Source organism: Medicago sativa, chromosome 1, assembly GCF_051527215.1.
Source record: "Medicago sativa cultivar Bolivia chromosome 1, Bolivia_mono, whole genome shotgun sequence".
In the NCBI taxonomy this organism is placed as follows: domain Eukaryota; kingdom Viridiplantae; phylum Streptophyta; class Magnoliopsida; order Fabales; family Fabaceae; genus Medicago; species Medicago sativa.
The window spans coordinates 77,730,760-77,757,177 of record NC_140749.1 but is presented as its reverse complement, the minus strand read 5'-3'; the positions used below and the strand labels follow the sequence as shown (position 1 = coordinate 77,757,177).

The 26,418-nt window shown below is 32.2% G+C and overlaps 3 protein-coding genes across 5 annotated transcripts; all 3 read left to right on the top strand.

Moving 5' to 3' along the window:
• The first annotated feature begins 1,427 nt into the window (after positions 1–1,427).
• LOC146957691 (autophagy-related protein 18g-like) lies at positions 1,428–7,173 on the top strand. Of its 3 annotated transcripts, XM_085738254.1 has the most exons (10): positions 1,428–1,781; positions 1,978–2,412; positions 2,522–2,926; positions 3,033–3,278; positions 3,823–4,656; positions 4,733–4,890; positions 5,656–5,792; positions 6,025–6,132; positions 6,178–6,597; positions 6,726–7,173. In XM_085738254.1, exons 1-9 carry the CDS (start codon positions 1,614–1,616, stop codon positions 6,594–6,596), a joined length of 2,910 nt encoding a protein of 969 aa, XP_085594380.1. In that variant the 5' UTR covers positions 1,428–1,613; the 3' UTR covers position 6,597; positions 6,726–7,173. The 3 variants fall into 3 exon arrangements, with proteins under 3 accessions (XP_085594380.1, XP_085594374.1, XP_085594368.1); XM_085738248.1 differs by having other exon boundaries at positions 5,659–5,792; positions 6,025–6,597; XM_085738242.1 differs by having other exon boundaries at positions 6,025–6,597.
• A 4,375-nt stretch (positions 7,174–11,548) lies between these two features.
• LOC146957690 (histidine-containing phosphotransfer protein 1-like) lies at positions 11,549–14,737 on the top strand. The gene is made up of 6 exons (XM_085738227.1): positions 11,549–11,854; positions 12,023–12,153; positions 12,584–12,652; positions 12,751–12,822; positions 14,234–14,306; positions 14,429–14,737. The coding sequence occupies exons 1-6, from the start codon at positions 11,801–11,803 to the stop codon at positions 14,477–14,479; spliced, it is 450 nt and encodes a 149-aa protein (XP_085594353.1). The 5' UTR covers positions 11,549–11,800; the 3' UTR covers positions 14,480–14,737.
• A 5,133-nt stretch (positions 14,738–19,870) lies between these two features.
• Positions 19,871–26,086, top strand: LOC146957689 (RNI-like superfamily protein). Its single transcript, XM_085738212.1, has one exon. The coding sequence runs from the start codon at positions 24,602–24,604 to the stop codon at positions 25,802–25,804; it is 1,203 nt and encodes a 400-aa protein (XP_085594338.1). The 5' UTR covers positions 19,871–24,601; the 3' UTR covers positions 25,805–26,086.
• The last annotated feature ends 332 nt before the right edge of the window (positions 26,087–26,418 follow it).

Here is a 26,418-nt window from a genome sequence, read left to right as displayed (position 1 = left end):
ACTGTTCATAATTTTCAAACGTTAGCACGACGGGCACGGAGTGCCCGTTTTTTGCTAGTATCAATAAAAAATACACATTAGTAAATTTTATTTTTATTTTTATGTTAATCTTTTGACTTTAGGGAAAGATGCCTTAGTAACTCGGAGTTCGTTCGAGAATTTTTAACTCTATCAGATATCAAACTCAGATTCTTTCGAACAATTCGTTTATATGATGTTTATTAATCACTTGAACTCAAGCACTTAGTTACATATAATTAAATTTCTATGGTTTCGTTTACTTCCCATATTTCATGTTTTCATTTTATCACTTTAAATAATAATGTGAGAAAATATAAATTCAATCACTTGAAACCCCATATTTATTTTAAGGGCAAATTACACTCACCTCCCCTTAGTTTTCTTTAAATGACACAAACAACCTCTCTATTTGTAAAACAAACACTGACCTCCCTTAAATTCTCGTTAAAAGATAAATACTTCCCTTCTCTTTTATCTTTCAGTTAAAATACAAACATGAAGTTGAAGTTCTCACCCCTGACTATCAAGCGATTTCCCTAGTTCAAAAAAAAACTTAACAAGAAGCTTTAAATTTTCCGGAGTCTGAAATAAAGCTTCACCCTGCATCTAAAGCACACAAGCCAATTTAAATAGAAAGTATTCTAAAACACATCAAAAACAAACTTTGCAGATGAACAAGATTAACTAGAAGCCAATTCAATTTTAATTTTGATTTTATGTTTTACATATCCCTAGCCTCTGGACTCTCTGGTAGGTTTGGATAAAAAGGGTTTGAAGGGACCTTAAATTTGATTTTCTTTTTTGTGTGAAAGTTGATGTTGATTACCATAGATATATATTAGATTTCTAGTGATACTAATTGGTGTAAATAAAAAACAAATTGACGAGGAACACACATTGAATTAATGTTGGATTAATCAGAATTGAAAAACAATTTAATAATGTAACCATCGCTAAGAATTTGGATTAATGTTGTTAGGATTAAATGGCTGCACAGGCTTAATTGGTAATGCGTAGCACCAAGATTATTTTGTGAGGTTTTGTCTCTGAACCTAACAGATTGTTAACATGGTTAACAGAGTTAAATTGAGGGGAGGCTAGTGTATTTTTTAAACTAGAGGGGAGGTGTGTGACATTTAACAAAATCTTAGGGGAGGTTAATATAATTTGCCCTTATTTTAAATATTCCTATTTTCCTAGATTCACTTTTATTCACCCCATTTTAAGAAGCAAAACCAAATAAACCAAACCAAAAACAACAAGAGAAGCAAAAAAGACGTTAGAAACATAAAATAAAATAAAATATTCAAAAAAAATAAAAATATGGGGAACAAAACATAAAAAGAAAGTAAATTGAAAAAAATAGAGAAGAAGTGAAGAAAAGAAAAGAAGCAGTCACATTCATCATCACAACAATAGCAACAAACAACAACGATGGACAACGATAACTTCTCTTCTTCGATTCTTCTTCTTCTTCCTTCTTAACAACGTTTCGTTCTTTTCAATTTCCAACCTCAAAAGTCAAACAAATCTTCTACGATCATGTTTTTTCTTTTCGCTCTTCTTCAAGATTAAACAATAATCAAAGAACGATGAAGAAAGGTAAAGGTAAAAACAACGGTTTATTACCTAGTTCCTTCAGAATCATCTCTTCTTGTCTCAAAACTGTTTCCACCAATGCCTGCACCGTCGCTTCCACCGTCCGCTCCGCCGGCGCCTCCGTCGCTTCTTCCATTACCTCCGATGATCATAAAGACCAGGTCTTTCATTAATCTTCATTTTCATTAATTTATTTCATGCGGTTATTAACGTTTTTTCAATTTTAGTTAGTTAGTTAGTTATTTATTGCTATATGTGGTTAATTCATTAATTACTATTGGCGTATTAATTTTATTGTAATTATTGTTATTAATGGTAATCATATAGTAAAGTTTATATTTTGATTTTATTGGGTAGGTTACTTGGGCTGGTTTTGATAAACTAGAGCTTGTTGATCAGAAAATTTTCAAGCGTGTTCTTTTACTTGGTTATTTGAATGGATTTCAAGTTCTGGATGTGGAAGATGGTTCTGGGTTTAGTGAGCTGGTTTCGAAGCGCGACGGGCCAGTTTCGTTTTTACAGATGCAGCCTTTTCCTGTTGGTTTAGAGTCTGATGGTCAAGAGGGGTTCGGAAAGTCGCATCCTTTATTGTTGGTTGTTGCCGGGGATGATGAACAAAAAAGAGACGGTGATAAGGTGGAGACTCAATCTGGGAATGGTGGTAATTTGGCCACGGCTGTTCGGTTTTATTCGTTGAAGTCTCATTCTTATGTTCATGTTTTGAGGTTTCGATCTGTGGTTTGTATGATCAGGTGTTGTTCCAAGATTGTTGCTGTTGGTCTTGCCACACAAGTATGCTGCAGTTATTTCAGAGTCTTTTAGAATTTTGAATTATAAAATTAGAGCATTTTCTTGTGTATACCGTGATTTATTTACTTTCTTGGTAATTGTTTTTTCACAGATATACTGTTTTGATGCATTGACACTTGAGAATAAGTTCAGTGTTCTCACCTATCCTGTTCCTCAGTTATCGGGACAAGGAACAATAGGAGTAAATGTGGGTTATGGTCCAATGGCTGTGGGTCCTAGGTGGCTAGCATATGCTTCCAACAATCCACTGCCTTCAAATGTCAGATGCATAAGCCCACAGAACCTGAGTCCTTCTCCAGGAGTTAGTCCATCAACATCTCCAAGCAGTGGTAACTTGGTGGCTCGTTATGCAATGGAGTCCAGTAAGCATTTGGCTTCTGGTATATACAAATACTGTCAAGAGTTTCTTCCGGATGGTTCTACTTCTCCAGTACCATCAAATTCTGGATGGAAAGTTAGCAGAGTAACTGGAAATGATGTGGACAATGCAGGAATGGTTGGTATTATTTCATCATGGCTCAGTTTATTGATCTGGACGTTTTTACACTTCAGAGTAGAATATTAATCTCTGATTTGTTCTTGGTTCATGTGCTTGGTTGCAGGTAATTGTTAAGGATTTTGTTTCCAGAGATGTTATCTCACAATTTAAAGCTCACTCTAGCCCTATATCTGCTCTATGTTTTGACCCTAGTGGGACACTTCTGGTCACTGCATCAGTCTATGGAAACAGTATTAATATCTTCCGGATAATGCCGTCTTGTGCACGCAAGGGTTCAGGGGTTCCAAGTTGTGACTGGAGCGCTACTCATGTGCATCTTTTTAGACTTCATCGTGGAATAACACCAGCTGTTAGTATATCTTAGTTGCAACATTGTTTTTTTTTTTTTTTTGTTTTTTTTTTTTTTTATGGATAAATTACACTCCCCTTGAGAAAATCTTGAGCTACTGTTTCCTGTCTTATTTTAAATCTACACTCGTCATTTTAACATAAACAAACCTTTGATAATGGTGAACAGCTATGAAAAAGCCTTCCATCAAAATTTCTCGTTTCTTTACAACTTTCAATGTCACTTGCAACTAGTTTTGAACACTTTGTTATTGATTTTAGGATTTTAAAAGATAAAATGAAGTTTTAAACATCTATTTTAAAGGCTTTGGAACTTTACCCAAAATATTTATTTTACATTTTATTGTTTTGTAGTTGATAGTAGGGGTTTAAAACTTATCAGGGGAGGGATGTAGATTCTAAAATAAATGAGAAGGAAATGTAATTTAAGCTTCTATCATGGGGAGGGGAGTATAAATTTCTCTTGCTTCCTTTGTTTTGAAGTTTGTGATTCCATCTGTGGTCTGCATTCATAATTTTCATCATTGTGTTTTCTTATTTGACAGATGATCCAGGACATTTGTTTTAGTCATTTCAGCCAGTGGGTTGCAATTGTCTCCTCCAAGGGCACTTGCCATCTTTTTGTTTTGTCACCTTTTGGAGGCGATACTGGTTTCCAAATTATCAGTTCCAAGGGGGAAGAGCCCTCCTTACTTCCCGTTTTGTCTCTGCCTTGGTGGTCTACTTCGTCTCTCATTTCTCATCAGCAGTCTTTGCCTCCCCCAGCACCTGTTGTCCTTTCTGTTGTTAGCCGAATAAAGTATAGCAGTTTTGGATGGCTTAATACCATTCACAATTCTACTGCAAATGTATCAGGAAAAGTGTTTGTGCCATCTGGGGCTATTGCTGCAATATTTCATAATTCCATGTCTCACTCGCCGCCACTTGTTAAGTCAAAGATGAAATCCTTAGAGCACCTGTTGGTATATACACCATCGGGTCATATAGTTCAACACGAGCTTCTTCCATCTGTCGGTCCAGAACCAAATGAAACTGGTTCGAGAACACAGTCAGCTTCAACCCTGCATATGCAGGAGGATGAGTTCAGAGTGAAAGTTGAGCCTATTCAATGGTGGGACGTATGCAGAAGGTTAGAATGGCCAGAAAAAGGGGATCCTTGCGGCAATACCTTTGACAGACAAGATGGTGTCAATAGAGTTCAAGAGAGAATGTATTCTGGTGATGGCTATGAATTTAATTTTGTAAATATAAGTGATGGTGTTGGGGAAAAGACAACAAAGCCCTCTATAGGGAAGCCCCATGAGATGTCTCACTGGTATATATCTAACGCGGAGGTGCAACTAAATTTTGGAAGGATTCCAATATGGGAAAATTCGAAGGTATTTTATTTGTGCAAAGTTTTGATTTTCATATACGGTACTTGGCATTGGTTGCTAACTTATTTTGCTTCTTCAGATTTGCTTCTACTCGATGAATTCTGGCAGAACTGTTTCTAGTGCCGGTGGTGAGTCTGAAATTGAAAAAATCTCGGCCAACGAAGTTGAAATAAAACGGAAGGAGTTGTTGCCTGTCTTTGACCATTTCCATAGCATCAGACCGAGCTGGAACGAGAGGTGGTGACTTGTTCTTTTTTCTTTTTAGTAGACTGGCCATGTTGGCATGTCAATCATGTTGTGCTATTTTCATGCGGGTTTACGACAACATAGATTATTAAAATTGATTGACTATGGTTCATGATGCAATCAAAACGGACTTTTGGCAAAGATATTAAGAAACAAAATGATCATTTAGAGGCATTTTTGGGAAGAACTTTTGTTACGAAGGATAATTCCTACAGGGTAGAACAATATGATGCCATTTGATTTGATCATCATTAAGAAACAATATGCTGGCTTTAGTTTTGTGTGATTGAAAATTATTGGTTTTCAACTGCATCGTTGGCATATGCACCCCAACTGGCTTGCTCTATCATGTCGTAGATGAACAGGTTTCTGTATTCCGCAGCTTAATTCATTCTTTCTGTGTCCCCCTTCGAAGAGAGAAACCATCTATTCTTTTCAATTTTTCTGTAGTGTTATTTCAAATCTTGAACAAAATTAGACTCGCACACTTTTAGCAAAATTAGACTCTGACAAAGAAATACATTAGTATTATCCAATGTCGCAATTGTCTCTGCATGGTCATTATTTGTGTTCATCCATATTTTAGCATTTTCTGCTTTAAAGGAATTTGTAGGGAACTATTACCTCAACAAGTTAGGTATAATGTCCTACAAATTTCATAGCTTATCACTTGAGACATTTCTTGTGGTCTTGGTTTATCTGCGATCATCAGTAGTCCTTTATTTCACCATATGCTTACTTGGCTGTTTGACTCAGAAGCCTTCCAGAGGGAAAATATTTGCGGCCTGCATCTCCTGCTCTTGATGGGGCTGAAGACAAGCAGACTGCCGACATGACTGTTATTTGTCACTCAAAACCAGCATCACTAAGCTCCACTGAAAGCTCTGATGGAGGTAAGAAACTGGTATTGTAACTTTCAAGGAGCAAATACAAATTTAATCATTTAAAACCCATCTTATACAATAACATGGATGTATATTTCCGTAATTCCGTTCTAGATCATTGTAAGCAATTTCCTTTTTTTTATCACAAACCTCCTGTTTGAATTTTTTTTTTTTTAAAATATGTTATTGGAATCTCCTGTAATAATCTATGCATATATTGGATGTTTGTAAATTAATTCAGGTTCATCAAGAAGGACTGAAAATTTGCTTGACCTGGATCAAGTTTCTTCTTGTTGTCAAATTCTTGGTGAAATCTACCTGGAAAGAATGGAGGCAACCAATGTCGAGCCTTCTCCGCTCTGCCTGGAAAGAATGGAGGCAACCAATGTCGAGCCTTCTCAGCAAAGCAAGATTGTGTTAGAAAATTTGTCGCAATCTGGAAATATGAAGCATATGGATTCTCCATATGACCATTGTCTCAATGGCAGTCCATTACTGCAAGGGAAAAAGACAAACTCTAATGGAAGGGATAGTATAGAAGGTGTTGGGATTAGCGACGGCTCAGCATTGTTCCCAAAACATGATTTAGATAAGATAAATTTTTTGGATGCGGCCTCTGAAATTCAAAATGCATGTGTCGAGCATTCTTTCCCAGATGACCACTGCAAGACACTTGTGCATGATGAAAGTAATGTGTTAACTGAAGAAGTAACTGATGATGTTGACAGCAGCAGCAGCAGCCATGAAAGAGACCAACCAGAAGATAGGGAGGATGACGAAATGCTTGGTGGCCTTTTTGCCTTTTCGGAGTAAGGTAAAAACAATATAGCCTATAATGGCAGCTGCATCTTTTTTCTTTGGGGGGCGGGGAGGGTGTGTTTAATGTGTATCATCAATTTATCAACTTTCATTAACGAACTTATGAATTTTATTCTTCTTTAGGTTGATTACCATAAATGAAGTTGAAGAAGTCTCGGAATCAAAAGAATCATCTCGTTTTCTATTACCGCTGAAGTCTCAGTAAGAAAATGCAAAGCAATGTCCACATTTGTGAATAAGAAATGACACGAGCAACTATCATGCTGATCTGTTGCTCAACTGTGTGACCTCCCTCTCTGTCCCTCAGCCCTGTACATTGCTGGAGATGGGCATCCAAATATTCTTGATGGCTTTACCAATGTCGGGAGCTATCAGTATATCAGTATATGTGTGGGTTTGCAATCAGTCCTAAGCTTAACTTTTATCAAGCTTGCATGTAAATATGAATTGAACATGGATTTCATTCAATGTATATATTTTTTTTTATTAATTCTGGAATTTGGCTATGAGAATAAATGTACTATTTTTCTCCTCAAAGGGAAAATGTTGAAAAGCAGGTTTTAAGAGGTCATTTAATGGTGCTTCTTTGTTTATTTTTTAACTCTTCAATTTATTCTCTATTTGGTAGGAGACTACTTTGTGTTTTTATATCAGGAATAGCATTGACCGTTATACAAGGGAAAGAAGGGTTGAGTCTAGTCTCATACACCATGACAAACTAATACTTAAATTTAGTTAATAGGGATCCACATTAGTGTTCAACGGTGTCTCAATGGGATTTTCTCTAATCTATAAGAACCCCTGAAAAACATGACCGATTTGTTAATTCAATTTATTATATCGTAGACTTGTGAAATTAACCGAGTGTAAAATATTTAAAAAAATATTTAATCGTTATCAAAAAAAAAATATTTAATCACATTAGTTACTAACTTTTCTTTACAATCAAGCAAGATGAAAGTAACCATAATATCCCTTGATGTTAAAATTTTAGAATTGCATGAAACAAGTTGAAAATGAATTGGGAAATGCTAACCGGTGCCCCCGGGGCACTGGTTAAGGATATGAAAAAGGAAATTATATAGTAGTTAATGCATTGGAATTGTGTAATAATTTATAATAAAGTCAAAAACAGTTTCCTTTTATGATAATAATTCTCTTTTATGGTATGCTTAACCAGTGCCCTGGAGGCACCGGTTAGCAGGACCCAAATGAATTTTTGGTTGAGGTTTGTAACTCAATGCATTAAAGAGATTTATGATTTGTCTTCCAACACACTGAAGCAATAAATTCATGTGAAGATAATAATAGTAATTTGGAATAGAGTATATTAAATTTAGATAGAACAACTTATTCAAGTTTTTTTACTCATGAGTGATGATAAAAGTATTTGACAAAGTCATTCATGTGATAATTTAATGAATCTTTTTACAAAAACACGACTAAGTAAAACTTTTGAAAAGTTATGAATATGAATACAGTGAAAAGTATTTAATATTGAGATTTATGGTCCGTTTGGTGCGCAGGATATGATAAAGACATGATAGGATTAGAAAATGAATAACAATAGGATAGGATAGGATAGTGACAGGATAGACACTAAACCTTTCATGCATTTGGTGCACGCTTGTTACTGACATGATAAAAATCAACAACCCTAACATAATGTTCATCTTCCACCTCCGTCTCCTTCGTCATTCAATCACCAGATTCATAGTCTTTGAGCACCGTTGCTGAGACTCCATCTCCGGCCGATGAAGCACCTCACCCTAAACCCCTGACTTCACCAATTGGAATTGGATTAGGATTGGAATTGAAATATAACTGATTGGGAAGAAAACGTTGAAATTGTTATTGAAGAACTAATTGGGAAGAAAACGTTGAAATTGCTATTGGAGAACTGATTGGGAAGCACCTCATGATTGGAATTTGGACGAAGCAACCGGAATATATGCGATTGGAGTTTGAATAGGAATTGGAATTGGAATTGGAGTTGGATTTGGAATATATACGAATGGAGTTTGAATAAGAATTGGAATTCTTCTCAATTAGTTGGAATTGGAATATAATTGAACGGCCAGGTCTTGTGAAAATAATCGATTGGAAAAATAATAGTAAAAAAAAGATGAAAAAAAAAAACAAAAACCAGAAGCGGTGGGAGTTGAAGAGAGGATACGCGCGTTTGATAGCTATCAGGTTTCTAACCCACCAAAAACTAAGGATAAAAATAACAAAGGGGGAGTTGGATAGGATTAGAAATAGGTTTAAGTTATCCTTTCCTATTGATGCACCAAACAGCGGATTGAATCAGGATATGATAGTTTTATCATATCCTATCTTCCTATCGTGTGCACCAAACGGGCCCTTATAGTCTTAGAGATGACTGTTTGTAAGAAGAGAAGTAAATGTTACTTACTCTTTTTCCGATCACCAATATTTTGTTTCGTGGTTTTTTTTTTAATGACTATTGACTCATTTCGTATACTTACCAAAAACAAATGTGTGCGTCCCACTTAGTCAGGATTCTGTAACCAAAAAAAAAAAAAAAACTTAGTCAGGATTCAAACATTATTTTTCTACACTGCAAGAGATTAGTTCATTTCTCTAAAAAAAAAAAAGAGATTAGTTCATTCCATTTTCTTAAAAAAAAGAGACTAATTCGTTCCGCTAGATGCAATATTTGTTGGTCTAAATTTGACTAATTTATTTTTGTTACAAGGGAAAACTAAATTGTACTTATTTCATAACAGATATTATATTTCATTTACTCAAAAACACTTAGATGAGATGATATGAGATTTTTTTTTCTCGTTTAACTTGAGGTTTTGAGTTTGAATCCAATCCTTAGAGTGTATCAATGCTAAATCTTATGAAAGAAAATTTTGGCATCTATTGCGGTTCCATCCCAACTTCGAATACCCGATTGACACCTTATAATTGAATATCTTTTAAAAGGAAATTAACACTTTATATCGGGTACATGTTTATTTATACATTAATAAAAGTTGAATGTTTTTTATATAAAATATACAGATTAATTATTAATAAATGGCAATAACTGAAAATTATGAAACATTACTTGCCTAGGGTCAATGATGAGACGATAAATACAAACTTGAACTTCACAGTTAAACGATTGAAATATTCAATTATAGTTTAGTTTGAAGTTCCTTTTTTGTTATTTTGTTATACAATTTGGTATTAAAAATATCAATATACGTAACCAAAAATAATAATATCAATATAGAGTTATATTAGTGTTAGAAAAATATAGAAATATTAGCAAAAAAAATACAGAAATAATAACAACAACTTATTATAAATATATTTTTCTTCAAAATAAAAAAACGTATTATATATATTAAAATTTTATTCTAATCTTAATTGTCAATTTCATTCTTTTCTTTCTTATATGGTAAAAAAAAAAAATTCTTATAAAGCATCATTTTACGGGGAACTTTTAAGTTTTTACTCGTATATCTTCTTCTTCAAAAAAAAAAAAAGTTTTACCCGTATATCTAAAAATTAACTGTTAAGAGAGTTGTGTCAAAAAAAACTGTTAAGAGAGCTCTCTTTTTTCTTTTATTTTTCTGGGTACATTATTGAGAGAGCTTCTAAGCACCTCCGAATGAAAAATCCATCCAATAATAATATTAATTAAGACATTGAGAAAATATTATGTATATTTTTTTTTTGAAGAAATATTATGTATACTATAAAATCCAACAATCTATATGTACTCTTGTCAAAAAAAAAAAATCTATATGTTCTATTGCCAAATCTATCTTTCCTTAGTCTATAGTCAAAAAAAATCTACCTGTCCTAACAAGTTAATCAAAATATTAGTCAAAAAGAATCTATCCCTCCTAACAAGTTAATCAAAATTAGTCAAAAACACATCTATCTCTCTTACAAGTTAATCAAAATTAGTCAAAAAAATCTATCTATCCTAGCAAAGTAATCAAAATTTGTCAAAAAACTATTATTCAAAAAAATTAGGGTAGATTAGTCTCAAAAAATCATGATTAAAAAATCTATCTCTCCTAAAGTTATTTTGGAGTCAATTAACCGAAATAATCTATAAAAAAAATTAATTAAGAAATTGCACATAAAAAAGAGTGAAGATTCATTTGATTCTCTCAATTTAGTTTTTGACAAAAAGTTATTACTGCCACATTAGGATAAATTAGTCATTAATTTATTATAATAGAGATAATAATTTTTTATTATTTTTTTGTTCAAAAGAGACTAGTTTATCACGGTATAAAAAAATTAATAATTAGGCTAGATGGTTTGTCAGAGACGGCGGATCATCTTTTTCTAGCTTGCGACGTTTTTCGTATCGTTTGGAATTTGTTATGGCATTGGCTCGGCAATTCATATGTTGCCACGGGTGAGCTAGGTGACCATTTTACTCAATTTACTCATATGGCAGGTATGCCTAGATCTTAATTTTCATTCCTCAAAATAATTTGTTTTGCGTGTGTGTGGATAATTTGGAAAGAGAGAAATGACCGTATTTTCAACAACGTTGCTTCTGATCTGATTACACTCACCGAGAAAGTCAAGCTGAATTCGTTTCATTGGTTGAAATCTAAGAATTCTCTGTTTGTTTTTAGCTACCATGAATGGTGGCGCCACCCACTTCATTGTATGAGTGTTACTATGTAATTTTTGTTTCTTCGTGATGCCGGTGTCATCTATTGTAGGCACCCGCTCATCTTGACATTGTAAAGTTTTGAGGGGTTCACTCTTTGCACACCTTGTGCGGGATAAATCGCTTTTGGTTTTAATTTTATATCTCATTTTGACTTGTTCAAAAAAAAATTAGGTTGGATAATATTATTTTTTGTCATGATTAAATTGGACCCATAGAAAAACCCATGTTGGGTCTTCACTCACTCTCCACTCTAAAAATAAAAAAGGAGCTTTTAGAGTTTTTGACTGAGAGAGATTGTTTTGACTAAAGGGAAAGAAAGTACGGAGAGACATATATGTGCAAATTAAGGAGGAAATCCTCGTTTTCGGAAACAAACAAAACAAAACAATAACGTTTTCATCTCCGAATTCAGACCAGACCAGATACAGACACCAGAATTTTTAGTACTATTTATTATCCTTTTCAATTTCAAGTCAAAAAACCTTCAACCCTGTTTCTGCGTTGAATTGAGATTCAATATCGAATCAGAAAATAACACATGGATCATTTACATAGGAAGCTACGCGACCACGAAGCTGCTATGTTTCAACAGGTTCCTATAATCTTTTCGTTACATGTTTTTCATAATTGTTTCATTCAAATATATAATTACCTTTTTTTTTTTGTATTCTTATTTTTGAGATGAAATCACGTCAAAAAAGCTTGATTATTGTTTTATTATTTTTAATAAATTTGATATTATTGGTTATTGGGGGAGCAGGGTTATCTGGATGATCAATTCAGTCAGCTTCAGAAACTGCAAGATGACACTAGTCCTGATTTTGTGATTGAGGTTATGACTATGTTCTTTGATGATTCTGAGAAGCTTCTCAACAACATGTCACGTGCCCTGTAAGTACTATTACTATTACTCTCTTTAATTAATTGGATTTTATTTTCTTAGACTGTGAGATGACACATACAAACATATGAATCACATACAAAGACACTAGATACGATATTGACACTAACATGTTGACACAAATAATAATTTGAGAAAATAAAATACTTAAAACATCTTAATCAATTAAAAAGGCATCAGATACGACATTGACACTAACGTATTGACACATCTGATAATTTTAATTATTGAATAATATGTGCCGGGTGTCGCACACGTGCTACATAGCACAAAAGTTGGAGGGAGAGCGCGAGCTTTGCTGCCCAAATTGTCGTATCCTAGGGTACGATACCTGGGTTATACCAAAAACTTTCGTAGGTGACTTTTAGTTTGTTTGATGCATGGAAATATTCAACTGGTTCTATTTGATTATTTTTGTAGAGAGCAAGTACCTGTGAATTTTAAACAAATAGATGCTCATGCCCATCAACAAAAGGGAAGCAGTGCTAGGTATTAAAGCTGTATTTGTATTTCATGATCTGTAGTGTATTAGTGCACTAACCTATGGAAGTAGATTTTATTTATTTGTGAATTTATTTGTTAAACAGTGTTGGTGCTGCTAGAGTTAAAAATGTTTGTGGCACGTTCAGAAATTTTTGCGAGGCTCAGAACCTGGAAGGGTGAGTTTTCTTAAATTCTTTCATGTTCCCGGAAACATTTAGCTGCTTAAATCTATCGACATGCACTTCGATTATTGCTTCAACATTTGTATCTCATATCATTTGAATTATCTTGTTTTTGCACGTCTTTGAATACAAGATTATACTTTGTTTGATTCATATGTCCCCATGTATGTTTGGTGTCGAAGTCAATAGAGCTTCACTTGTTAAAATCTCTAAAGCTTTAGCAATCTACCGAGGATCTAATTCAAAGAAAACATTTAAAATGCTACGTACAAAGTATTAACTACATCTTGAATCTGCCCGGTAGTATCTTTTGTAATCCCCTCTAAAACTTATTCTCAGCGTTCTTTGGTATGTACTGCAAGTGCTGACAGCCTATTTAGTATTTAACCCTTACCTATAATTCTGACTTGGACTCCTTCACAACTTATCTTGAGGCCACTGATTTTAGCTTAATTCGTGGTGAGAAATTATAGTGATAATTTAAAAGAAAGTTCTGAACTCCCCAAATTGTTTTTGTTTGTATGAATTTTTTATTAAAGTTTTATACATTTTTGCGAAATTCCTAATACATATAAATTGATGTGTAAGAAACAAAATTCTCCCCTTTTGAGAGTAAAAAAAGGGCAAAAAAGGAGCCTCCTAATTCCTGTTATTTTTCTTTTTCAAATAAATTACTGAAGTGTTATTGGATTTTGCATTTCCTACACAATTCTCTACTTTTGAAATGTATGAAATGTTTGTGCAAAACTTTACGGGAAGATTATGTAGATTTTTCAAGATTATACTCTACTTTTAGCATCATCTCTTTTCAATCTTTTCCTTCTACGTTTCCCTACCTATAAACCAAATGAAATGTCATCTAAGTCTTCCACGTTTATTGAGAAAGTAGTATTGGAGACAAAGAGAACAAGATGATCTGAAGTAGTTGACAAGAGTTTCAGAGATCTTTCTTGAATTTTCTGATTTGTATTATATGAAAGGTCGATGACTGCACGAAGCATACAACAAACAGAACTAAACAAATAGAATCTACAGGAAGCCACAACACAGTGATAGATGAGCAAACAGAAAACGTAGGCAATAAGTTGAGAGACACATCGGTAGATAGCAACAAAATTACTGTGGAGATTCACATTGTCTAGACTTTAATCCTCACCTCTTGGACTAACTTTTGAGGTTTAGCTAGCTTGAAAGTCTAAAATTTAAGATGGTATTAGAGTCTATTTTATATCAGTTATTCGGCTACTTGACCAATGAAATGTCCACAATAATCCTTAAAAGGTGTATTCAATGGTTTGATTTAGTGTTTATTACATGTTTTCTCAACACTCATCAAAACAATGGATTATACATCACTACCTATAAATGTTGGAGTATTCACTAACAAAAAAAATGTTATTTGCAGGTGTGTTAGATGTCTGCAACAATTGCAACAGGAATACTCTCTACTGAAGAACAATCTTAAATACCTATTTAAGGTATGTACTGTTACGTTTCATTTTCGGAGTCAAGCTATTTCGTTAAAGACGGAGTTGCTTTTCGCCTCCTAATACACACCATCTATTCCGTATATTATATTGCTTGTATTAATTTTTTGCAGCTGCAACAAGAAATCAAGGCTGCCGTTAGATCTATTCACACAAGAGATTAAGAGATGACATGATTGCCAACAGTTAGAAATCAAGAAAAAGAAAATGAAGCTTTTAATTTAGCAGCTGATTTTGCTTGTTTTGGTTTTTGCTGGATTATTCCTTCAGAATTAGAGGATGTTTGAATGTTGGGATAGAACAGATGTGGATAAGGATTTATTGCTTAGTTTGATAGAAAGATGATATGATTTTTTGCCAATAAACTTGAGACTTATTTCAAGTTTCATGTTTGCTCAATATATGATAAAAGTTTATAATAATATTAATTGTTGTTTGTTATTGCTATACATGATTCAGAATGACACGATATAATGGTTGGATTGGTAAAAATTTGTGTTCCATATAAAGTTTTATTGCTGTTGTCAATTGTCCTTTTTTTTTTTTACAATAAAAATCAGATTAGCTTATTCAATCTCAAGAATACAATAATTACTAGACATTTGCTCCATAAAACCCCTCATGTTTGCTCAAAAGCTTATCAATTTATTGGAATGTATCTTGATTGTTTTTATTAACCAATAATCCATCAAGAACCTATCTTTCGATAGGCTTTTTTGCAGGGTTGAGCATTCAAGAGGGCCTATAGAGCAACTTTCTAGTTACTTACTGGCCATTGGACTTTCCTCAATCCAGAATCTATGTGGATTAAAAATTGCTCTTTAAACTTCTAAAATTATTGTTAGCTACCCCAAAATTACATTAATACCCCCAACAACACCTAATTTGGTATGCTTAAAAAGTGCGCCGGGACATTCGTTAACAAGACCCATAGTTAATTGCCATTCCAATTGCATTTAAACGTCGTTAGATCATTTTTTTCTTCTAATTTTTTTTTTTCTATTGGTGCTATTAACTGCATAGAACATGGAGCAAGCAAGCAACCCTTTTGGGGCACTTTTGAATTAGCCTCGAGTTTATTACGTTATTTTCCTCTTATCCAATATGAAAATTGTTCTTTCCACTTCAAAAATTGCTCTTCCACACCTCAAAATTCCACTTCGAATGGTAGTTAGTTACCGTTCGATCAATTACCAATGACATTTAACTGTCTTTTTATCAACATTACTTAATTGTCGTTTATCGCAGAAATTTAGGCAATAGACTTGCAATCTCAACCAAGCCATAAATCGTCTTGTCTATGGACCTATAAGCTCAGAACGACAATTCTAGAAGCAGCACAACCGATTCACCAATAATACTAGATCATAAGCAATGGTATCACGTAATCTTTCATAATTCAATAACATTAAATCAATTTTACTTTACATTAACAATACACGAATGATTGAAATTCAATAAAAGTGCAACATTAAGAGTTTTAGACAACATATTACAAAACAATACATAAATAAACTTAAAAGTTCATAAAATGACATCAAATCTCTAACGACAGTTTGGACAGTTGCAGTTGAAACGAACACAAAGAATTTATTATTTTCAACCATTGACCTAAACATAGATGTAACATCGCCATCATTCTGAATAACCTGAGGCTAATAAACATTTTTTCACATGTCTTCATCTTTATCCGCTCACAGATCTACACATGGTACCTGTACAAATACACGAGACGTGGTATGATTTTCACCAAGATGGACAAAATATTTGTGAAGTTATGTTTTCAACTCATCCAACTTGTCGGTGGGAGTTAAATAAACCTCAATCGTCCTCTTAAAAGCGGAGTATCGAATATGAACTTCAATTTGTCCATCTTCAGACATGTTTCACATCACATAAGTTGATGGAATAGCAATATTAGAATAAAATGAAATGAAAGGTAAAGTAAATTATTGATGAAACATAGACATATATTTATATTAAATGTGGATCAATAATAACCAATAAAATTGTCGTTGATTTGTCAACCACATAAAAGTCATATATTTATATAATTTAAATAATGTTGGTTATATATTGACCACAAAAATTAGTGTTGCATTATCGACCACAAAAAATATGTTGGTGTAATATCGACCAAAAAAGGGACGAACACTGGCAAAAAAGTTTCATAGCATATCTAGTAAAATTGAATCATCTTCATCTTCTTTAATAACTTCAAATTTTTCTTTTCCTTTTTTAGGAGTGTCACACAAAATTGGATTGACTTTGTTTGACTCCTTTTTCAATGGTGACAGTTTCTCTCCTTTTTCAATTTCCATGAGCTCTCGAAACCAAGTTTGTATATGCAAAAAAGCATCTTCTCATGTCTCAGCCTCTTCACTCTTGTATAGCTTGCACTCCATAGATGATATAGGTATTGGATAATCATTTAAAAAAAAAAACAAGAACAAAATGACTGAAGATTAAGCCAAGACACATGATGTGGGTTTTTGGGTTAAGTGGTGGCCTACCTTTAATTGGAAAAAAAGTCTCTGAAATATCCACTTCATGATTTGTCAACTCAAGTGCAAGCCTATCGTAACAAGATGGGATTCGACTAGTCGATGTCTCTTTTGGTGTAGATCTTACTTTTTTCTTGTCCCCTTTGGTTTGTACCTTTCTTGGAGGTGGAGACAACATTGTCGCTTCTAGAAATCCTAACTGACACATAACCTTTTTCAAAGAGGCTTATCTCACCTAATCGAATAGGCTTGTCGTGACGAATCTTCATAACACTAATACATGCACAAGGTAACCCATACGATGTACTTATCATGTCACTTCCACATTTATTCTTGATAATTTTTTTTTATCTTTATTCATTTTAAAAACTAATATTTTGATTTGTCGTAAATATCTCAACAAACTACATACATTACTTTGATCCTATCCACTAAATATTTCATTTAATTTTAATCAATTTATGATATTTAATGTAGCATAAATATATCAACAAACTACACATAAGTATTCATTTATCCAGCCAAATATACACATTTTAAAAATTTCTAATTGTTTTAAAACGGTCTTTCAATAAGTTTAATAATTTAATCCAAATTCAATTTTTTTAAATATATTATATTTTGATTTTTTAAGTACATGTGTCACTCCAATGTTAATTTTGTTTTACCTTTCCTCTATTTCTTCATTTGTTTTTTTATTGTGTGAATTGAGAATTGTTTCAGCGCAACTACATTGATTAATATATTGAGTCGGTTAGGATCACAATGAATGGAAAAGCTCTTAAAATATATATTAATTTGATACTACCATCTAACTATTTCATTTAAATGTTTAATTAATTTTTAATATTTATGTAGGATAAATAAATAAATATATATATATATATATATATATATATATATATATATATATTAAAAATACACATAAATTTTGATTATATAAAATTATTTTCTTTCTAATTTCTAATTTTATTTTAACATATTTTTTCAACTAATTTAACTATTTAGGATTAATTCAAATTTAAAAATTATATTTCGTTTTTCATGCACGTGACCACTCCCATGTTAATTACTATAATTTTTTTATCTTTGCATAATTAACTTATTTTTTTATCTATCAAAAACATTTCAATAAAATGCACCAACTTTCGGTCACTTGCAAATTTCAACACGTTGCTAGTATTTGTCATTAAAAAAATACTTTATTTTAAGGAGAAAACTTAGGTGTGTTTTCCTTCCATGCTTTTTGTATGGTTCTTCACATAATTAAAACTCTTTTTTTTTGGGTGGTTATTACAAACTTTAAAAAAATTGTGGATTGAGAAATCATAGGTAGTTGTGAGTATTTTATGTGAAGTACCACACGAAAAATCATTTAAAAAAGTACGCCTAACTTTTAACCTTATTTTAATTCTAACCAAAAACTTAGGTGTATTTTCTTTGGTGCTTTTCATATGGTTCTTAAATAAACTACTCATGAAAAGTGTACTTTTTAGCTAAGAATCATATGAAAAACACATAAAGAAATTCACATGAGTTTTGTCCTTCTTTTAAAAAACTATTTATTTGTTTCTCAGTTTTAACCTCCATTAAATTTCATTTTTAATCATATTTTTCATTTAGCATAGATTTTGTCAAATTTAATAGATAATTCATTCAATTTTTAAAATATTAAAGCAATGGAGAAAATTTTAGATGATTGTTTGCTTAAATTATATATTTTAAATAATTTTTTTATATTTATAAGGAAATAACTTTTTTTCCCTACATATTCTTATTACTTTCATTCTAAACACACACTCTTGATAATTTTCCAACTTAAATATTATGCATATAAATCAAACATTAATATTATTGATAATTTTTTTCAATTTGGATAACAAAAATTTACTTATTTTTTTGTCAAAAAACTAGAATTTATTTATTTCATATTTTGAGCAGATATTAATAGTTTATTTAATAAAATACGAGTTATAATATGAGTAATCTTTTTATAAAATGATTTATACGAACTTTTAGTAAATACTATACATAAAAACACAAAACATTAATATTATGTATACTAGCGGTTGACGTGCACTTCATTCCCATCTATATACTCTTTTATTGCGTGAACACGTGTAAATTATAAATACTTTTTTTATGAAATTTAGATTTTGATAAAAGTTATATTCATAGATGTTTCTAAATTATCGCAACAAATCATGCTTATCTTTTTCAATTACACAACAATATTGTAAATATTTATCCTTTTCAATGACATAAAAAACATAACATTATCATAGAAAAATTTGTTTAAGGGTATAATTGGAATAATGAAAAAATCCAACCTGAAATATCATATTTCCATTATATTATATAATTATATAAGATAATATTGTTCTTGTTGTAGTGGGGTATTTTAATGAGATTTTGATAAATAATTTTTATTGCTCTTTTATTGCGTGAACGCGTGTAAATTATAAATACTTTTTTTTATGAAATTTAGATTTTGATAAAAGTTATATTCATAGATGTTTCTAAATTATCGCAACAAATCATGCTTATCTTTTTCAATTAATATTTTAAATGGGGTATTTTAATGAGATTTATCTATTTTTTTAATTAATAATTTAAATATTGTTATAAAAATGATAAAATAGTAAATAAAATACTTTAAATGAAGGGTAAAATTGGAAAGGGAAAAGGTCAGCTCAAACTCATGTATTTTCCTTTATATATAGTATAGATAACCCGAATAACGATGGGAAAATACACTAGTTTTTAAGAAAATAAAGTTTTAGTTCCCTTATTTTAAAAAACAACTTTTTGGTCTCCCAATTTTAATTTTTCTTGAGTTTTTGTCCCCCACTCCATTTTGAAGTGATTTGACATCATCATTAATGACGTGGCAACACCTATGTAGACAATTTATTGTAAATGTTATTTCTAATATTTTTAAATTTTATAATAAACAATTACTAAAAAAAAATTAAGTCATAAATTCTACCGTTGTGTTCATCATCTTCAACAATAAACTCAAACAAATAAAAAACATCTTCTATTAACTTCAAACATTTCTTTATCATCTTCAAAAATAAGTATGCCCCGAATTCCACCTCCACTTCTTTCCACCCGCTCCCTTTCCCCTTCTCATTCTTCCCCCAAGCCATAACCCACGCCTCTTTCACATAAAATAACCTCGTTGATGAGTTTAATGTAACAACCTAACAATCTCTTTCGTAAACTTCACTTAACCTATAAATTAAAGATGAATCATTGAACTTAAAGTTGATAATTTATTTGGAAACTAGAATTCTACAACTAGATATTCAATTAACCCAATATTTCCATTTTCATTCTCCAGTTCAACCAAGGAATTCAACCTGCACCTATCGACAATGTCACTTGACATAACAAGTGGTGGGAGTTTTTGTTGCTGAAAATGTAGGGATAGTGTGCTTTTGTTTTGTTAATTGAGTTATACGTGTTTGGTAGGTCGTGTATGTTTTGTTTAGTTTATAGTTGCATTTGTTTGGAAGGCTGTTTGTGGTTTCAAAACGAAGGTCTTGGCTACAAGGATTTATTGTTGTTCACTTTTTATTGAGGTGCAATCGATTTTGATAGCAGGGTGGTGGGGGAGAAAGAAGTAGAGTGAAACTGTTCACTCAATTGTTTTCAAACTGAAGATTTTTTTTAAAAGCTATGAAGATAAAAAAGTATACTCGTCAAAACCTAATGTTACATGTTTAGATTGTTTGGATTGAGTTTTGTATTTAATGTTACTCGATATAAATTTGGGTTATGTATTTTCTTTTCAGACTCCTCTAATTGATACATAATAAATATTTGGTGATATTATTCTGTTTTGTTTTAGCATAAATCAACACTTTAGCTTCTATGTATAAAGTTCATTGATAGTTAAACAATCAAAATTTATTATTTAGTTTTTATTGACATTTTTGCTTCTATCGATAAATATAATGGATTATTAAGCAATCAAAATTCATTCTTCTTAGCATAATTGACATTTTAGCTTCTATAATAAAATGGATAGTTAAGAAATAAAAGTTCTTTTTTTAGCATCATTGACATTTTGACTTTTATTCGTAAAGAGAATAGATAGTCAAGCAATTACATTTTCACTAGTCAACATTTTAGTTTATGTCCACAAAGAAAATGGATAACTAAGTATTTTTAATCAATGTAATTAGAAATTTCATATTTTTTGTATTTTCCAAGTTGAATGCGTAGTAAACATGTTCCAACTTGCGAGGGAATATTACTTGGGCTTGTTCTCATCGGCTATATAAGTCTGGTTGTATCCTTTCATTTTTTTTTATGAATTGTTATATCTTTGTATAAACAACAATTCTCTAATTAATCAATATATTTTCTGTATTTTTCTCTCATTTATGAGTTTTATCAATAATCGTAATAAAACCAAACATAAAAAAAATGGTCAAACCATATTTGACAATTTGCAAACTCAAATTTGAGAGTTTCCACGATTGAACCATACAAACACTCAATTTTCTTTTCCATAATCAAATAAATACATTTTCATACGGAATGACAAATAGTTTGATGGAAAGAGAATTGAAAATGTTGATGGAAAAAAATAATACCATATGATCATAGCAAAGGCAGGACGAAAAAGACAACACAAGGATGTTACATTAATACGCATGCGGAACACTAGAGATAAATAGTGCAATCACCGCTTATTAAAATAAAAAGTAGTGCAACTGCCACACCAGCCTCAAAAGCCACCACCTTAAACTCCATAAATTGAAGATAATATTGAGCCCGAAAGACACATGTTTTTGGTGGTTATGGTTGGTACGATCTTCAAAACTTATAAGGAAACGATGACTATTCTAGGAGGATACTATTTTTCCTGGCCATGTGGAGTGTTTCTTTAAGGTCCGACTCAAAGGCTCGTAGAGCATTAATAAAGTTACCTACAAAATTATTTATTAAATAGATCATCACGCTGGTAATGAGAGTTGAACTTATTATATCTTTGTGGAATATGAGTCAACTATTTATAAACTAAACCAATTTTTGTTAGTGATTTTAGTATATTTTCATAAGCTCAAGATATATATGGCTTAAACAAACAACTTATAATTTAGAAGAAAACAATTTTTTATTTTATTTTCTTGTTATATAGAAATAATTTACAAGTAAACATTTATCATGAATAAACACTTCTAATATAAACAACAAATTAAGCTATTTATCCGAACAGAATCGTGGATAATGTGATGCGATGTGATCTGAAAATCTGTTAATAAGTGAAATACATGTAAGTTGATTTTTTACAATTGAATTCATTTAAATAAATTCTATAAAAGTAAGAGTGGTTTGATCATGATCACATTCTATATCCAGTAGGTGGCGTGTCGATAATCCACATTAAATATAAAATGACCTAAAAAACCTAATCTTTGAAGAGATGAGTTAAACAAAATCCAAATTGTAAGAAGTAGCAATGTGGTTGTTCGTTTTCTTATGTTTGGGACCGAATAAATTAACTCAAGGGACATATATCATTCTTTTACATTCAGAAAAATGCTTTTTATTTTTGTCTTTATGGCTTGGCCGGATTTGAGTTAGAGGTAGACACATTTCTACTACCACATTAAATATGTAGCCAGGTTGTCTGTCTTGTGTTCACTTCACTTTAATCTTTATACAAGGACACCTTTATGTTTGTTTCTCATACTCACTAATGAATATGTGGCAATTTTATCAACTGCCATGTCATATCACAGATTTCTACTAGAAGCCATAACCATATTTTAACTAGTCATAATTAAGTAAGTGTACTTAAGTGTGAACTTAGAGAACAAAGTATTTATAACCTCAGAAATTGTCATACGGATTTGTAATAAGACTTGCCCTCCACGAAACCGTTTTTGTTAGAAAATAATTTAGTTATCTGGGACTACCTTTAATATTTTTCATTTTTTTATAATATAGGTTGATTTTAATGTGACTTTAGACCCACGCAAAAGCAAATACAGCTCAAATAGTTTTTGGCAAAAGAAGACAAGAGTATAGAGGACAAAAAGGTGAACAATTTAGGAAAACGTAACAAACTTTCCCCAAGTACGTAGCATAGCACATGATATAGTTGATTTGGTTCTGTTATATATGTTGACTTTACACTCTGTAACCCACCCAGAGAATAAAAATAGGATATGAAAGTATGACACAATTCTTCTACACAGTAATTGGTGAAAGCTCAAAGCATAATGTATGTGAATTGCCAAACAAGCTTTGAAACATACATGACTTTGACTGAATATGATATTTGACTATGCTTACTTCACCTTCAAACTACCTCCTTTAAATTTTATCCAAGAAAGACATGTATTTTCATATCAGTGTATGTTCCTTTTAAGATAAGTGTTCAAAAAAGAAAAAGGTAAAAAGTGTAAGCCAACCACAATATTTATCAATTGAAGAAATATTTCAATTTATGATGGTTACCTTGATTAATAAGAAAAAGATTGGGGGAGTCTCTCATAAATGACATTTATGCTATCTATCAAGGGCTTGAAGTCCAAGCAAAGTATGCATCACAATCAATTTTCCTATTAATGGAACTCATTCATCAAAGTATCCAACTTTGATTGATTAGGTAACTTTTAAATGTGATCTTACTTACTTAAAACAGAATTGGAATCAAAATGAGGAATTCACATTTATTGGTTATTATGATTTATTTACCCATAATAACTGATCATATAGCGAAATGGGACGCGTTCCATATATACCAAAAAGTCTCAAACAGCAAGAGGGTGAAATTAGAGAATCATAGCCCAGCTTTTACTTTATGGATGTCCTATTCGATTATGAAGTATCAGCTGCATTACATTAATAGCTGTCACTCACTCAATATATCCACTCCACTACTACCCCCACATAAAATTAAAACCCACACTTACCCTCTGTCTCTTCCTAGTGTGTGCTAATTTGTTCCTTTGGTACCAAGCTTTTGTCACACTTCTCCCCACTAGTAAAATTAATCATATTTTTCACAATTCCTATTATTTAATAGAAAGTGAAAGATGTTAAAATTCAATAGATTCAATACTTAATAAACATAAGGAAAAAAAAAAACAGATTCTATGTCCTTTTTTTTAGAGAAGTGAGAAATATGTCCATAGTGTTGTCTTACAATTTGTCAACAAAATATTAATATTAATTTTTTACAAGGCAGTAATTGGGTCAATATTGCCACGTGGTGGTAGTAAAATAATGACCAATCATTTTAACAGCTCCCATAGCTATCCAACGTGTTTTTGCTTCAGGTTCGGAAGAGACATAAAGGACATGCGAGTCACGTGATTTACAGTGTTTACCCGAAGCAAAGATGATGACATGTCATCCGAAGCTAAGGTACGGAAGCCAAGTAGGCTCGGACAACCGTTTGATGAGAACATTTCCCAAGAAACAAAAAAGAATAAAAAATTATTACAACCATTAAAAAATTAAAGTTCGTTGGAAGCGAGTGAGCGTACCAAGTACAACATAACAACAAAACAAAGTAGTAAAAAGTAGCAACATAGTTGTTGTGTTCGTTCTCAATATTCATTACTCTCTGCAACTTCTCTCACAAGCCAAAAAAAAAAAAAAATTCAGATTCAGCTATTGCTTTCTCTTCAAGCTTAATCACATTCTCTCTTTCTTCATTTTTTTTTTTGCTATAAAACCAAACACTTATCAACCAAAAAAAAAAAACCAAACAGTCTGTTTGTTCCTCTTGCATTGAGGGATTTTGTGTTTTCAATGGCGAAAACTATGATTCATTCATGTTTTCTTCTGTTTTTCTTTTGTTTCTTACACAATCAGCTTATTGTAAACGCGATTTTAGACCCAACTGATTTTCTAGCTCTTCAATCCATTCGTAAAGCTCTTGAAGACATGCCTGGTTCTGATTTCTTTTCTTCATGGGATTTCACTGCTGATCCATGCAACTTCTCCGGTGTGTTTTGTGATTCTGATAAGGTTATTTCTCTCAACCTCGGTGATCCTAGAGCCGGTTCAGCTGGTTTAACCGGTCGACTTGACCCGGCCATTGGTAAGCTTTCTTCTCTAGCTGAGTTTACCGTTGTTCCGGGAAGAATATATGGTCCTCTGCCTCAAACAATTTCAAGCTTGAAGAATCTTAGGTTTCTTGGTGTTAACAGAAACTTCATCTCCGGTGAGATTCCGGCGGAGCTGGGTGAGTTACGCAGTCTTCGAACTATTGATCTTAGTTACAATCAGCTCACCGGAAAAATTCCTCCGACGGTGGGTTCATTACCGGGGTTAACCAATCTCATTCTCTGTCACAACCGTTTAACCGGTTCACTTCCCCGGTTCGATTCTCAAAGCTTAAGCCGGTTGGACCTAAAACACAACTCTCTCACCGGTTCGATTGGTCCAAATTTTCTCCCTCCGTCACTTCAGTATCTCTCATTGTCATGGAATCAACTCACCGGTTCAATGGACCGGGTTCTAACCCGGCTCAATCAATTAAACTATTTAGACCTTAGTCTTAACCAGTTTACTGGACCTCTTCCGGGTAAGGTATTCTCATTTCCACTTACCAATCTCCAGTTAGAAAGAAACCAGTTTACCGGTTCAATTGAACCGGTGGATCAAGTTGCAATTCCCACCGTTGATCTTAGCTTTAACCGATTATCAGGTCAAATATCACCTATGCTAGCTAATGTGCAGAATCTTTACCTGAATAATAACCGGTTCACCGGTCGGGTACCGGCTAGTTTTGTGGACCGGTTATTGGATGCAAGCATACAGATATTATATTTGCAGCATAATTATTTAACTGGAATTGAGATTAGTCCAACGGCTGTGATTCCAGAGAGAAGTTCACTGTGTATGCAGTATAATTGCATGGTCCCTCCCGTAGAGACTCCCTGCCCTTTGAGAGCTGGGAAGCAGAAAACAAGGCCTACTACACAGTGCAATCAGTACAAGGGTAGATAGAGTGACGTTTATCTTCTTCACATTGATTAAAAAATCATATAGGTTTCAATCTTCTTGCTTCTAATATTATTTTATTTTGGTTCTGTCTATTGATTCATTATTATTATTATTATTGTTAAATTTTGTGATAGCTGCCTGTGGGGGAATGGATAGTGAAATAAGAAGAATGTGAATACTTATGAAACTGTAGCTATTTTTGTTGTTTTATGCTCTAAATATATTACTCATGTAATATTATGATTCATTATGTTATGCAAAATTACTGATCATTATATCTCATAACACTATTGTGTTGCTGTTACATTTATTTTATATGTAAATCTGTCTGAATTGAAACTCTATTATGCCATCACATGTGAAATTATTTCACTTACCATTTACCATAACAACAAAACTTTCTTGTGTGATAAATGAGTGAGACTCAGACAACATTTTTTTTTTCCAAGGACAATGCATATGGAATGCTTAATCATATATTTCTGCTTTTTTAAGAATAATCATATATTTTTATTAATGGTCAATTTATTTTTTAATCTCTCTATAATCACCTTCATTTAACTGAATTCTGCTATTTCAGACAGAAAGTTTCCCGCATTCATGTAGTGAAGACATCA